Here is a 16,860-nt window from a genome sequence, read left to right as displayed (position 1 = left end):
GCTTAATTGCAACAATTAATCAACTAATATGAAACTCGCATTTCTAAATGAAGTTCATGGCTGAATGAGGAAGAAAAGTTGAGAGTTCTCTAAAATGTTTTATTTTTCCCCATTTACAACTCCACATGTATTTATCCTCACCATAACAAATTTTTAATTCATTTGCTGGCCAAATGCCCATTTTTCCCTTCTAATCATTCATCATTGCCAATCAGTCTTATCCAAAGAAATTACAATTAAATCCCTGAACTTTTAAAATTTTCAAATTTAGACACATAGTTTCAAAAACTTATATTTTAGTCACTAACTCAGTTTTTAGGATGTTACATATTAAAAAATATTTTGGATCATGTAACTGTAGATTAACATTTTGGACTAAAATATTCAGTTTTCTAAACATACAGGGACTAAAATGTCTCTTTGAATAATAGAGAGACTAAAATAATTTTTTGATGGAGTAAAAGAGCTACTAATAGAGTTTAACTATTAGTAACTTGAAATACACATATGAGTATTAAAACTAATAATATTTTGATGATGTAACAAGTGGGTTTGTAACTAATATTAATGTGATGAATGCAAATATGAAATAACATGTGGTTGAAGTTATTGATCGTGTAACCATTAAGAGAATGGAACTGGAAGAGATTGATTATCTCCAATGAATCTGCTTTATACAAGAATCGCCTTTAAAACAAAAGTTGTTTATTTCCAGAAGCAGCTTACAAATGAAATAACATGTGGTTGAAGTTGTTGATCATGTAACCAACGGCCTTGAACATTTGAAAGCATACCTTTCTCGGCCTTTTGGCTAAGATCAATAGTAGTATCTGTTCTTATCAGTTTAATATCTGATACGTGGGACAATAGTTCACACGATATTAAATTTATTTTTTGAGGCGGAGGGTCCACCATAGTAGCTTGCTACAAGGACTCTCGAGCGTCGCCCTAGCGTTGCACTATTGCTCGGGCCTGGCGTACCCATCCCAATCCAAAGTAATATTTCTATTCCATTATTTTATAATGAAAACCAGGCCTCCTTAGTTTTACTAAATTATTGTTTAAACTATGTTATGTTAATTTAACTTCTAAATTTTTTCCTTTTTAGTTATTGTCATTTTTAAACTATGTAACTTTCTACACTCAATATAATTGTCACCTTAGTTTTAGAATCATTTCATTAAGTCTCCATGATACCTTAAAATTGGGGGTTGAATTATCAAATTTATATGTCACGAGGGTTCCATTACAAATTAAGTTTATAACACCCAATATTCGATCTGGGCAGTCTGACCTTGTTACCAACTATTACATTAGTCACTGGAGTGACCTTTTACAGAATCATTGCTAAAAACTCATTTGATTCATTACTACAACCAACAAATTTTATCGACAACTCATATAGACACTTTTCGTGCCACTATAACAACTAGTGTTGCACATGTATGTAAACATTCCATGTACCATATCATATACCATATCATACCACATATAGGTGCAACAAAAATAGTGGACACAATTCTAAGCAAATGTAGGAAATTTATCGAGAAAAGTTCGCGATGCTAATTGTTAAAAAATGACCGATCCTACATCTCTAAAAGTAAAAAAAAAATTAATTAACACAAAGAACATCGACAATAATTACACGAGAACCTAGAATAGAGGATTAACCTATTCCTATGTTTCTAAATAAAATAAGGTTTGTGCCAACCCGCAACATAATTGTACACTTATGGAAACAATGAGCAACTAACAACAACCGCTTCAATGCACGACCGCCTTTCTTTTCCCATTGCTAGAGGAAGCCACCAACGAATCTTGAGCTTCAAGAACACATCAGAATGCATAAATAACAACAAAATTGGCTTGAAGTTCAACTTAAATCATGCACGAAACAACAAAACCTAAAAGCGTTATTAATATCATCAAGAATTTATAATCTCAACACTAAATCACCATATTAAACATATAAAGTTTCTTAATTCTATCGAGGCCTAGTTTTCAGAATTTCAAGAACAAAACCGCAATATGATACAAAAATCGGTATGAAATCCTTTATACCTGTAGCCCACATATTTTACACTTAAATAAAAACAAAGTAGTTAAAATTCAACGTTAGTTATGATTTCATTTAACTAAATTAAATCCAATATATTATTCTTAATTATTAAAATATGGTATATAAAATAGATATATTTTTGCAATTAAAACAAAATTTTAAAAAAAGAATTTAACTAAATAATCACAAAAAAGAATAATGCTTTTGGAGCGACAATTTTGGTCCTCGTTTCAAATTATTCTTTAACTTTAAATTTGAAATTTACAATATTTTAATCCCCTTGAATTTTCCTTTCTAAAATATTTTTCTGAATTAATATTGAAAACACATTCCCCCCTCCAGAAATCAATATACTATTTGATAACTATCTTTAAGTATTGATAACTACCAAGCCAAAAACCAAGATGTTTCAAGTTTTATATGAATTCAATGTTTTGATATACTTGAGTATGTTAAAAAATTGTGTAGAATTGATATATAAGAGTAATGTTATGATTTTTTATGCGTTGTTATGTTAAAAGTGTAGTTGGTTTGATTTATGGTGTTTGAATGAATTGAGTTATGTGACATCATTTTAGAATTGCTTAGTTTATTGAATTTATGATATATATGGTATGATGGTGGGTGCTAAATGGTAGTACTGATACTTAGTTGATATAAGTTATAGGACTAAATGATACCAGCATAGGAGGGATGAAACAATTTAATTTAGTCAATAAATTAATTTTTTTAAAGGTGAGAACATCGACTGACTTACTACAAATTTTTGGATGAGATTCGAACATTTTTGGGATGAAAAATTTTTGCAATACCTCTAAAAATAATGGACCAAAAGTTTTGAATTCTGGACCAAATAGTTTCAAAACTCTGCCCTTAATTTTTATTTTTTACAGTTTAGTATAGAAATCACAACTTGATCAATTGATGTTAGATTTTGTTTCTACTTTTAAAATTCATAATTTTGATTGAACATATTTTAAACATAGGTTTAGTCAATAAAAAATAATATCTTACACATCAATGACATCTACTAAAAACTAAACACGAGAATCACAACAAAGACCAAAATTCTTACCTATATCGCCAAATCAACAACGCCACTTAAGAGCATCAATTATGATGCTCAAAATGTGTTTGTATGCAAAAACGGATATGAAGAAGTAAGGTTGTAACACCCCTAACCGGTACCCGATTCGGATACGAATATGAGGTGTCATATTGACTTTTCAAATCATATATAATTAACAAATAATAGCAATCCAAATGTTTACTCATAAATAAAAAGGAAAAACCCTTAATTTAAAATAAACTAATAAAATTCATATTCATGTATTTTCATGAAAGTTTTACTAATTTACACAAATACAAAAGTAGAATTTTACAAAATATGGATCATAGCATTTTCAAATTAAACACGTAATACATGTCAACAATTTACAAAATTACAGAACACCTACATTTAATTTGTTCTGATATGATATTCAAGGGTGTACACTATCCTCGCCTAGCTTCACTCTTCTGATTTCTTCAAACCTACGTGTGAAACAATCATACACTAAGTCGATGAGATAGTGAGGCAAATATGAGATCAAACCAAACTTTATAACAAAATCTTTATGTATTTCATAAAACATTTCTTCAGGATTTCAATTGTTTTACCATAACAAAAATGTACGTTGTTATACATTATTTGTTTTATCACTTTGTTTCCAAATGCCCAACGTATACTACTGAGAACTCTAGGTATTTGAGTACATCGAGATTGTGCACTAATGTTGTCACCACAACTCATAATTTGCACCAAAGTGTCACATAATTATCCTGAAGGACCACATAGGTTTGCACCGAAGTTCCACATAGGTTTGCACCAAAGTACCACATAATTGTCCCGAAAAACCACATAAAACCCTCAACTCTTGGCATGTCAACTATAACTCTAATCCTCATACATATACTTTGGGCTTTTAACAATATAATTATTTATCTTTCATTATTCAAAGTATTTCTTATTCACATAAGCACTTTAACTTTGAGAATTTTCGTATACTCATGTTCACATATCATATATTCATAATCATATACTCATAACCATTCATCAGAATTAAAATAATAGAACTTAAATAAAACATTATAAAGATATAACATAAAGGAATTTAAAAGTTTTGGATCGAAAAAACTGAGGTTGGCTTATCGCAAGCCTTCTTCAATTCTAAAATGAAATAGAGAAATTGCAGTTACCTTTACCTCAAGTAAAACTAAGCAAAACCTTAACGCTTTTGGATTGATACTTATAACGTCGAGTTAACCATAAGTTGATTTTGTTCAACAACTACACAAAACAATCGAAAATCAATATCTTACTTCGAGTCACTTATATCCAATCATAATAACTTAAGCTAAAAGAAACACTAAATTTCTCAATTCATGCTTAGTAGTATTGGTACTACCACTACAGTATCGATACTTCCTTTCATTTGTATCGATACCCCCAAGATACCGATGCCATTATGATATTCTGGAATTTTATCTCAGAAATGGTATCGATACCATACCATTGGTATCGATACCATGCCATTGGTATCGATACCATACCATTGGTATCGATACTCCCAAGTCAGCATCGATACCTTACTCAACCGATACCACTCTTCATATTCAGTTGATTTTGCCTTGAGTATTGATATTATTCATTCAGTACCGATACTCTACGCCCATAATTACCATTTCCAATTTGAAAAGCTACCAAAATCTTCTTAAATCTTTTACTTTATCTCTCATTAAGCCTTTTAAACTCAACCTTATACTTCCAAACCAACTTGTCTTCATTTACTACTCTTAATTACCCAAAATTGATCACACACGCTCTCAACATATATTCTAGAATTTGAATAGTTCGTTCTGATTGACCATCGATCTAAGGATAAAAAATAGTGCTAAAATTTAATCGGGTACCCAAAGCTCCTTGCAATGACTTCCAAAATCTTGAAGTAAACTTGGAATCTCTATCAGAAACTATTGATATTAGAACCCCATGTAGTCGTACTATTTCCTTAATATATAATTCAACATATTTTTCCATTGAAAAATTTGTTCGTATAGGAATGAAATGCACAATCTTTGTGAGGCGATGCACAATTACCCATATAAAATCATTTTTTCTCGGCGATAAAGGCAAACCTATTACGAAATCCATCGTATTTATTTCTCATTTCCACTAAGGAATGAAAATAGGTTGCAACAGTCCTGAAGGCACTTGGTGTTCAGCTTTTACTTGTTGTCAGTTAAGACACTTTGATACAAACTCTGTAATGTCTCTTTTCATGCCTAGCCACTAAAACATCCTTTCAAATCTTGATACATCTTGTTTCTTCCTGGGTGCATAGTTAAGGGATGACATTATGTTTCATACAATATATCTCTTTTTAGCTCATCATTACTGGGGACACAAACTCGATTTTTAAAGTGTAAACAACTATTCGACTTTACATCAAAGTCCTTGAGTTCACCCTTATCTAATTGTTCAAACCAGACTAGACACTTATCATCCTTCTTTTGTAACTCCTTAATTCGTTCTAACAATACTGGTTTCAACATTAACTCAGCCATCAATGCTCCATTATCCTTTCATATTATTCAGGCATCCAATCTCCGCAAAGCGGCAAAAGTCTTTCGACTAAGAGCATCAACTACTACATTTGCTCTTCCAGAGTAGTAATCTATAACTGCATCATAGTCCTTGAGTAACTTAATTGATCTTTTTTGCCTCAAATTTAGCTCCTTTTGAGTTAACAAATACTTCAAACTTTTGTGATCGGTTAAAATGTAGCAACACTCACCATACAAATAATGTCACCAAATTTTCAGCACAAAGACCATCGTTGCCAACTCTAAATCACGCATGAGATTGTTCTTCTCATAAGGCTTAAGTTGTCTTGAAGAATAATAAACTAGCTTTCCACCTTGCATTAAAACACATCCCAAACCATTATGGGAAACATCGCTAAAAATCGTGAAATCCTTATTCGATTCTGGTTGCACCAACACCGGAGCTTTTGTCAAAACTTTCTTCAATGATTCAAAACTCTGCTGACAATCAGAAGTTCACTCAAAAGAAACATCTTTTCTTAACAATTTAGTTAAAGGCAGAGATATCATCGAAAAGTTTTTGATGAACCTTTGATAATAACATGCGAGACCCAAGAAACTCCGAACCTCTGATACAATCTTCGGGACTTCCCACTCAAACAAATTTTACTTTATGAGGATCTACTAGAATTCCCTCTGCAGAAACCACGTGTCCAAGAAATGACACTTCAGTTAACCACAACTCGCACTTAGAGAACTTTGCATAAAGCTTCTTATTTTGCAACGTTTGAAGAACCACAAGAAGATGATCATCATGATCCTCCATTGACTTTGAATACACTAAAATGTCGTCAATAAAAATGACTATGAACTGATCAAGGTACTGTGTGAAAACTTTGTTCATCAGGTCCATAAACGCTGCAGGTGCGTTAGTTAACCCGAATGGTATTAGTACAAACTCGTAATAACCATATCGTGTTCTAAACACCATTTTGGGAACATCTTTTTCTTGTATCTTCAACTGATGATACCTTGAGCGTAAATAGACTTTAGAAAACACTGCAACTCCCTTAGTTGATCAAATAAATCGTCGATCCTTGGAAGAGGATACTTGTTCTTTATGCTCACTTTGTTGAGTTACCTATATGCAATACAAAGGCACATCGAACCATCTTTCTTCTTTAAGAATAACACTGGAGCACCCCAAGGTGGCACACTGGGTCTGATAAATCCCTTATCTAAAAGCTCCTGCAACTGAATCTTTAACTCTTTCAATTTTTTTGGGGACATCCTATAAGGAGCCATTGAAATTGGTGCTTCCCCTGGCATCACTTCAATCTGAAATTCAACCTCCCTATCTAGAGGTAATCCTGACAATTCTTTCGAAAATACTTCTGGAAATTCTCTAACTGTCGTAATATCTTCAAACTTCCTTTCTTTGGCTACAACATCAATTAAATTAGCAATATACGCTTGACATCCTTGTTGCAAAAATTTCTGAGCTGACATCAATGATATCACATTAGCAAAGTGATTGATTCTTTCGCAGACCACACTAACTTCCAATCCATTGATACTTGTTAACAGAAATTACTTAAGTCGACAATCCACAGTGGCATGATAATGATAAAGCCAATCCAGACCAAGGATAACCTCAAACTCGTCAAGGGGTAATTTCATTAGATTAGTTGATAATTCAATTCTATGAATCCATATGGGACACCGTCAACATATATGTCTCACCCGAGCACTATGTCCTAATGGATTAGTCACAATCACCTCAGTACGAATAGGTTCTAACGGAATTCTCAAATCTTTTACCAATTTACTACTAACATATGAAAAATTTGATCACGGATCAATCACACCTAAAACAGATTGACAAGCTACCTAAAAAGTACTTGCAATGATTTTAGGATCATCACTGGTATTTAGATTATACACTCGAGCGATAGAGTGTACTTCAGGTTGAGCGATAGAGCGTACTTCAGGTTGAGCGATAGAGCGTACTTCAGGTTGAGCGGTCGACTAAGACTGATTCCTTCCTCTACCTTGACCTCTACCTCTCATCGGTGCAACAGTGGATCTTTTTGTTTGGGCAGACTCTCCCGTCATCAATGGTCAATATCTAATAAAGTGTCATGCCTCTCCACATTTAAAACAAGCTCTGGAGACTTTTCGACATACACCACTATGATGTTTTCCATAATGCTGATGCTGATTTGGCTTATCTAGTCTGGATTCCACTGAGCGAGTTTGACTAGTTCTTCTAGGATTTAATCTTCTAACTAAGGATGCTACATATTCTGCTCTAGTCTGAGGTCGATAACTCAAACCTCGACTTTTCTTTGATTGAGAGGAACTGGATGACGTACCCATTCTCTTATTCCATTGCATTATTTACTCCGAAAACCTTTCAATTTGAGATCTCTCTAGAGCTTTAGATTAGTCCGTTACCTCTTGGAATGATGAAAGATTGAGTGCTAACATCAATTCTTTCAATCGAGGTCGTAAACCCACCATAAATAATTCACATGAGTCCTTCTCTGTAGGAACCAACTCTACCACAAATCGACTAAGCTTGTTGAATTCGCACTCAAACTCATATACTGTGCAATTCCCTTTCTTTAAACTCATGAATTCTTGCTTCATCTACTGAATGAACTGATCCCCAATGTATTTATTCTTAAACTCTTCCAAAAAGAATGGTGAAGTCACCTGGTCCCTCGAAGCTCGCATCGTCACATTAGACCACCATATTCTTTCTTGACCTCGCAGTAACGAAACTACACCATCCAGTTTCTCCATTTCAGAACAATGGATATTCTTCAACATTATGTTTATGTCATTGAGCCACATATCAGCAGTAACTGGACCTTCCTCAACTTTGCCTCTAAATCCATACGTTCCTAGACTTCTAAGCTCTTTAGAAACATTCATCTTAGGAGCTGAGGGATTAGACGGCTGGAAATGCGTTAGAATTGCATCCAACGTCTGGAAGAAAGTTCCAAGATCTTGTACAGACACTCCCTGATGTGCTTGTTCCGCACACTGTCTACTCGAGACAGGTGAATTACTACTTTCTTTCATTCTATCTCTCGCTTCACCTCGGGAACCATCAAAACCGACATCTAATAAAATCAATTTACTAATGCATTAGCAAGGATAACACACTAATCACCTTATAAAATCAAAAATACTTAATTAAAAGTTGGCATGTACATTTTTTAAAGTAAAAACCACTTTATTTCAGACTTAAAACCAATTAATTCATAGCTCTGATACCATTAAATGTAACACTTTTCATTAAATTTTAATAATTTACACAAGTACAAAAGTATAAGTTTATAAAATATAAATCAGAGCATTTTCAAATTAAACGCGTAATACAAGCCAACGGTTTACAAAATTACAAAACATCTACATTTAATTTGTTACGATATGATCTTCAAGGGTGTATGTTATCCGCGCCTAGATTTACTATTCTGATTTCGTCAAACCTATGTGTGAAACAATCACATGTTAAGTCGATGACTTAGTGAGGCAAATATGAGATCAAACCAAACTTTATAACAAAATATTTATGTATTTCATAAAATATTTCTTAAGGATTTCAATCGTTTTACCATAACAAAAATGTATGTTGTTATACATTATTCGTTTTATCAATTTGTTTCCAAATGCCCAACATATACTATTGAGAACTCTAGGTATTTGACTACATTGAGGTTGTGAACTGATGTTGTCACCACAACTCATAATTTGCACCGAAGTGCCACATAATTATCTCAAAGGACCACATAGGTTTGCACTGAAGTGCCACATAATTATCCCGAAGGACCACATTGAACCCTTGACTCTTGGCATGCCAACTATACCTCTAATCCTCATACATATACTTTGGGCTTTTAACCATATAATTATTTATCTTTCATTATTCGAAGTATTTATTATTCACATAAGCACTTTCACTTTGAGAATCTTTGTATACTCATGTTCACATATCACATATTCATAATCATATACTCATAATCATTCATCACAATTTAAATAATAGAACTTAAATAAAACATTATAAAGATATAACATAAAGGAATTTAAAAGTTTTAGATCAAAAACATTGAGGTTGGCTTATCGCAAGTCTTCCTCAATTCTAATATGAAATCGAGAAATTGCACTCACCTTTGCCTCACTGAAACCTTAGCGAAACCTTAACACTTTTAGATTGATAATTATAACGTCGAGTTGACCGGAAGTTGATTAAGTTCAACAACTACATAAAACAATCGAAAATCAATATATTACTTTGAGTCACTTATATCCAATCATATTAACTTAAGCTGAAAGAAACATTTAATTTATCATTTCATGCTTAATAGTATCGGTACTACCACTACAGTACCGATACTTCCTTTCATTGATATCGATACACCCTAAGATACCGATACCATTATGACGTTTTGGAATTTTATCTCAGAAATGGTATCGATACCATACCATTGGTATCGATACTCCCAAGTCAGTATCGATACCTTTACTCAACCAATACCGATACCACTCTTCATATTTCGCTGATTTTTCATTGAAGTATCAGTACTGTTCTTTCAGTACCGATACTCCACGCCCAGAATTGTCATTTCCAATTTGAAAATCAACCAAAATCTTCCTAAATCTTTTACTTTATCCCTCATTGAGCCTTTTTAACTTAACCTTATACTTCTAAACCAACTTGTCTTCATTTACTACTCTTAATTATCCAAAATCTTGTTTAAACACTTGAATCTCAAAATCATACCAAAATTTCAAACATGTTCTTAATCATTTCTAACACTCCTAATTGTTTAGTTAGATCATTGACAAGTCAAATTTTTAAAAAAACTCCAAAAACCCCATATCAAAATTTCACTTTAAAACTCATTTAACACTTTCACCTCTAATTCACTCCTCACGTTGTTTTAATCTCTTACAAGCTTTCCTTAAGCTTTTATAGCCCTTAAACTTTCAATACTAAACCAGAAATTGAAAGAACCAACAATTTACCAAAAACTTACCTTAAGAAGTGTAGTTCACGACACTATTAAGAAGATAAGAACCAAATCTAGACTTCTTTTCTTTTTGACCCCCACTTTCCACATTTTGGTCACTGACCCGAAGATTGGAATGTCACAAAGGTAATTAAAACAGTTTATAAGGTAGTTATTAAAATCGATAAAAATCAAAGGAATTTGCAAGAAGAGTTCACGGAAAATGATTTAAAATGAAGGGCAAATTGATCTTGGTAAAATACCTAAATAGATTTAACAATTTTGATCCTCTTACAATTTAGTCACTAAACTTGAATTTTAATTTAAAAATTCAAGTTAGTCCTTTCTTCAAAATCAATTAAAACTTTAAAAATCATATTTTTAATTTTAAAATATTTATTATTATTTGAAAAAATTATCTCATAATACTTCAAAAAATTTCATTTTACAGAAATTGAGAAATTAGACCTGATTCTTCTGACCTGGATTTTGGGAAGTTACATTCCAGCCTTTTTCAGGCATTAAATTTGTGCATTAAATACTAACTTGCAACCATTGTTTCGAAACTCTTCCTGTAATATTGAAACTCCTAAAACATGTTTGAAAATATAAATCGTTGGAGGCACAAAGTAGCGATATTAGCACATGTGTTTTGGAAACTCACACATGGGCATCGAAACTCTTGAATGTTGGGAAAGCCTCTCTTGATGTTCTTGAGCTACTATGATTTCTAGTCATTTGGAGAAGTTGGAGGTAGCTTCTAGCAATTTTAAGCATTAAATTTGTGATTTAAATACTTAATTGAAACCGTAGTTTTGAAACTCTTCTTGGAGAATTGAAACTCATAAAACATGTTTGAAAATATCAATCGTTGGAGGCCTAGAGTATAGATACTAGAACATGAGCTTTGGAATCTCACATACGGATATCAAAATCCAACATTGGTTTTCGAAACTCTTAAGCACTATGTAATGGAAGTTCTAAAACTAGTATAAGAGTTTGGAAACACTTAAGAGAAGTTTTAAAACTTCACACTTAGTTTTGAAATCTAAGTCTCAAGTTTTCACATTCTAGGGTGTTTTTGGATCTTTAAAAATATTTTAAGTTGGATATTTAAGCCAAAACACAGAAAATATTTTTGACATAATTCTTCTTTAATAAAATGATTTAAATGATTTTTGCAAAAAATTCGTAGCAAATTTGCAATTTCGTATAAGAGTTAATTGATGGGGGACAAAAAGATATTAAATAAAATATTTTGGTTCAAGTGTAGATTAAAATGTTAGACTAAAATATTCAGTTTTCGACTAAGATGACCCTTTGAATAATAGACGAGTAAAAGAGCTTCTGATAGAGTTTAACTATTTGTAACTTGAAATACACATATGAGTATTAAAACTAATAATATTTTGATGATGTAACAAGTGGGTTTGTAACTAATATTAATTTGATGAATATAAATATGAAATAACACGCAGTTGAAGTTATTGATCGTGTAACCATGAAGAGAACGGCATTGGCAGAGATTGATTATGTCCAATGAAACTGCTTTATGCGAGAATTGCCTTTAAAACCAAAGCTGTTTGTTTCCAGAAGCAGCTTACAAATGAGATGCTGCATGTAACGTCCCACATGGTTGAGGTACGAAGGGATGCAGCGAGAAGCTGCTTATAAAACCAACGGCCTTGAACCTTGGAAAGCATACCTTTCTCGGCCTTTTGGCTAAGATCAAGTGTAGTATCTGTTCTTATCAGTTTAATATCTGATACGTGGGCCAATGGTCCACACGATATTAAATTTATTTTTTGAGGGGGAGGGTCCACCACAGTAGCTTGCTACTGGGACTCTCGAGCGTCGCCCTAGCGTTGCAGTATTGCTCGGGCCTGGCGCATCCCACCCAATCTAAAGTTTAATGTTTCTACTCCGTTTTTTGATTGCGAAAATCATGCCTCCTTAGTTTTACTAATTTATTGTTTAAACTATGTTCTGGTAGTTTAACTTTTAAATTATTTCCCCTTTAATTATTGTCATTTTTAAACCATGTAACTTTCTACGCTCAATATGATTGCCTCCTTAGTTTTACTAATTTATTGTTTAAACTATGTTCTTGTATAGAAACATTGCTAAAAGTCTCATTCGATTCGTCACTACAACCAATAAATTTTATCGACAACTCATATAGACACTTTTCGTCCCACTATAACAGCTAGTGTTGCACATGTATTTAAACCTTTCATGTACCATATCATATACCATATCATCCCACATATATGTGCATCATACCACATATAGGTGCATCAAATATAGTGGACACAATTCAAAGCAAATGTTGGAAATTTATCGACAAAAGTTCACGATGCTAATTGTTCAGAAATGACCGATCATAATCTCTAAAACGTACAAACTTTTAATTAACACAGAATATCGACAATAATTACATGAGAACCTTGAATAGGGGATTAACCTACTCCTATGTTTCTAAATAAAAAAGGTTTGTGAAAACCTGCAACATAACCGTACACTTACAGAAACAATGAGCAACTAACAACAACCGCTTCAATGCACGACTGCCTTTTCTTTCCCATTGCTAAAGGAAGCCACCAACAAATCTTGAGCTTCAAGAACACATCAGAATGCACAAATAACAACAAAATTGGATGGAAGTTCAACTTAAATAATGAACCAAACAAGACTCCAAATTTCACTACAAAACACGATGAATCCATTTCGTATTGACGATTTCTTAGTTTAACTGACACATTTTATACCATCAACAACACCTAAAAGCGCTATTAATATCATCAAGAATTTCTAATGTCACAGCCCAAAATTTTAGGAAAAATCAGATATTAAATAAAGATTAAATTGGGTTAAATTTAGGGACTAGATTGTAAAAGGCTAAAGTTAACAAACCATTTTAGAAAGTTTTAAAAAGTTCAGGGACTAAAGTAGGAAATTCACTATTTATTATTACCCGATAAAAATAGATTACCCGATTTGGTAAACCTAATTATTTTTCCCCAATTTGAACCAAATCCCTAACCCCTAAATCAGCCCCCGACTATCTCCTTCCCTTACCAAAATACGCCGCCGTTCGGCCACCCCAGTCCGAGTCACGACCACCAGCTTGCTCACCGTCGATCGATGATCAAAGCCCATCCCAAATTTTAGCGTGGAATGGTTTCGTTCGTCGTGGTTGAGCCGAAAAAAATCGATGAAAACCTTGTCCGTAGCCTTTCTTCGTCAATTTCAGCCACGTCCGGCGTTGGTTCACGTCATCGTAGCCTCCATTGTGCTCGTCGGTGTCGCGCGATCAAAACCTGATCGGTTTTGTTCACCAGTGACGTGCCATCGCCGGTCACCGATGTGTGTAATTTAACAATCGATTTTTATTAATTTGGATTGGTTTATTGGTGTAATATTGGATTTATTTAGTCGTTTGGCCCCAGGAAAAATACAGAACTGGTTACCCAACCCATTGACTTTGGTCAGATTTGACCGTTAACCGGTCAGACCGTTGACTTAAACTGGTATGATCGTTGACCGTTGACTTTGACCAAAAAATTCAAAATTTTTTAAAAGCCCTATTTTATGTTATTCGATGTCCTGAGCCCGATTTTGAAGTCTCTTTTGTCAAATTAAAACCCGAAAGCCTCCAAATTGACTCGTATACCCGAAAAATGCATAATTGTTTTAGTGATTTATTCAATTAAATTAACCACATGGTCAAATAATAATTATTGTTATGGTATATTTAAGGTACTTGAGGATCTCCTGACCGTTCGACCCAGTTCCTCCCGATCCGCTCGTTCTCGAGAGCCCGTAAATAATCGTATAGTTTTATAACCCTGTTAATTATTCAGTTTAGAAAATTATTCCAAATATAACACTGTTCTGATATGGCTTAGGTTTTCATTCTACAGAAGAGCCTAGCAAAGCCGGTGATTAATAGAGTTCCCTGAGTGATCCAGTTTTTTGCGAGGTGTGTTCCTTGTGTGCAATATAAATATTTTAATTAAATGTTTGAAATATCTGTTTGAAATATCTTGTACATATAAATGTTTTCTCTGATTTGAAATATAATGTTTGATATGATTTGACTACTGTATAATTTACTTGATTTAAAGCCTGATTCCTGATTTACTAAAATTTAAAACATGATTTCCTAACTTATGATCACTGGTTACTATTTTACTGAATTGGTGATATGTCTAAACTTTGATTTACTGCTACTACTGGTTTCTGTCCGAAATATGTTTTCTTAGGGGTACTCTAGGATCTAGTATGCAGACTTTGGCAAGTTCAGTCGCTATTGGTAAATCCTTAGATAGGTCCAGCACTGATTGGTAATTCCTTATGGACCTAAGACAACTCTTGGGTGGGCTCTTGGGCCTAATTGGCCTAGTGGTAAGACCTTATGGACCTTAAGGCACTCACATAGAGTGGCTCCTATTTTATGTGCATTGGGTAAGTCCTTATGGGCCTGAGGGCACCCCCTTAGGTGGGCACCTACACTTCGGCTAGGGTAAGACCTTATATACCCAAGGTGCTCCCTTAGGTTGGCACCTACGCTTTCGGGCCTAGGGTAAGTCCTTATGGATACAGTTCTAGGGAACTTCATATGGTGTTCGGTTGGAGGGCGATTATAAAAAATTTGGAACTAAACTGATTTTGGGAACTTTACCGATGTTTCATGATTTTATTGATGAACTGATTTTGAAATCTAAAATATTGGTTTTATTTATGCACTGTTGGAACAAACTGAGCCCTAACTCACATTTCAAACTGTTTTACCCCTTTTAGATATTCTCGGATAGGCACTCCGTATCAAGCACTTGGAGGATCGACACATTTAGTACAAATCCTTTTGTTCTAATATTTCTATATTCCTAATTGCTTTCAATTACGATGACATGTGCCTTTATTTTGAACTATTTGTCTTTTTATAATGTTATTCATTTTGCTACTGAAATTCAATTTATTGTGCTTCAGATTTATTACATGTTTTATATTACTTAGTCGTTTTTAGTTTTATTATTAGAAATTGGGTTTTTCCATTATTTATTATACTTTTATAAATGTTATTTGAATATAATTTCAAATACCGAGGTTTGAGCATGATGGAAATCGACACGGGGGAAAGTGTCGTAAGAATTTAGGTATATGTTATCATTTTGGATCAAGAGAGCTTTTTCTGAGGAATTGTCCACATCCAACTTCTATCCATCAGACCCCCGCTCAGACTTCTGCACGTTCACATGCTTTTATTCAGACCCTTGCTAGGAGTCGCAGTCAAAGTAGGACTTCCGAATTTATTTCTAGGGGTGACAGTACAGCCCAATCGCAGAGTAGAGGACCATATGCTTATGAGGCTCGACATCATGTCCTTGTTTACACTACCCGACATTCTGGTGATCGAGTTGAGTCAGGGACTTCTACAAGTATATTTATTGTTATTCCTGTTACATGTCATTCATATCTTATAAAGCATTCCTATATTCAAGTTTCGTATCTTGAGACCCCTCAGACTTTTGATTTAAGGCATTGAAACCTTGTTTTCGTTCAGAGTCTAGCAAGATTCTTTGTTATTGCCAATAATGTAATTAACCTTTTTCCTATGACGAATCTAGAAAGACTCAGTTTTCGCATTTGTTTACTCCAGGAAAATTTCAAGGATGAAATTTCTTATAGAGGGGAGAATTGTCACAACCTAATATTTTAGGAAAAATTAGAAATAAAATAAAAGATTAAATTGGGTTAAATTTAAGGACTAAAATAGGAAATTTGCCATTTATTATTACCCAATAAAAATATATTACCCAATTTGGTAAACCAAAATATTTTTCCCCAATTTGAACAAAATACCTAACCCCTAAATCAAGCCCCGACGGTCTCCTTCCCCGACCAAACTACGCAACCGCCCCATCCCGAGCCTCGACCACCAGCTTGCTCACCGTCAAATGTTGATTAAAACTCAAACCTAATTTTAGCGTGAAACGACGCGTTTGTCGTGGTTGAGTCCCAAAAAAACATACGAAAACACCCTCGATCGTAGCCTTTCTTCCTCGATTCCAGCCGCGTCCGACGTTGGTTCACCTCCATTATGCTCATTGGTGTCACGTGATCAAAACCCGTCCGATTTTGTTCACCGGTGACGCATTGTTGCCGATCGCCGATGTGGGTAATTTAACA

The 16,860-nt window shown here is 33.8% G+C and overlaps 1 protein-coding gene and 2 non-coding genes across 3 annotated transcripts; 2 read left to right on the top strand and 1 right to left on the bottom strand.

Annotated features, from left to right (window-relative positions):
- The first annotated feature begins 790 nt into the window (after positions 1-790).
- Positions 791-986, top strand: LOC120200508. Its single transcript, XR_005523559.1, has one exon. It is a non-coding gene; the product is annotated as a U2 spliceosomal RNA (small nuclear RNA).
- A 4,706-nt stretch (positions 987-5,692) lies between these two features.
- On the bottom strand, positions 5,693-6,470 carry LOC120200425. The gene is made up of 3 exons (XM_039201284.1): positions 6,315-6,470; positions 5,933-6,142; positions 5,693-5,836 (listed from the first exon to the last, which is right to left on the bottom strand). Exons 1-3 carry the CDS (start codon positions 6,468-6,470, stop codon positions 5,693-5,695), a joined length of 510 nt encoding a protein of 169 aa, XP_039057215.1.
- Positions 6,471-12,369: 5,899 nt separating this feature from the next.
- LOC120200502 lies at positions 12,370-12,565 on the top strand. The gene has a single exon (XR_005523553.1). It is a non-coding gene; the product is annotated as a U2 spliceosomal RNA (small nuclear RNA).
- Positions 12,566-16,860: the final 4,295 nt, after the last annotated feature.

Source organism: Hibiscus syriacus, unplaced genomic scaffold (genome assembly GCF_006381635.1).
Source record: "Hibiscus syriacus cultivar Baekdansim isolate YM2019G1 unplaced genomic scaffold, ASM638163v2 tig00005974_pilon, whole genome shotgun sequence".
Taxonomy (NCBI): domain Eukaryota; kingdom Viridiplantae; phylum Streptophyta; class Magnoliopsida; order Malvales; family Malvaceae; genus Hibiscus; species Hibiscus syriacus.
The sequence above is the reverse complement of the archived record's forward strand: the minus strand, read 5'-3'. Positions and strand labels throughout refer to the sequence as shown.

Bases quoted from the DNA above. Each gene is read 5' to 3' on its own strand.
- LOC120200425 (XM_039201284.1), bottom strand. From the start codon at position 6,470: ATGGAGGATCATGATGATCATCTTCTTGTGGTTCTTCAAACGTTGCAA. The intron at 6,143-6,314 runs GTAAAATTTGTT...GATTGTCAGCAG, and splicing joins TTCTAGTAGATCCTCATAAA to AGTTTTGAATCATTGAAGAA. The intron at 5,837-5,932 runs GTCTTTGTGCTG...TTAACTCAAAAG, and splicing joins ATTTAGAGTTGGCAACGATG to GAGCTAAATTTGAGGCAAAA.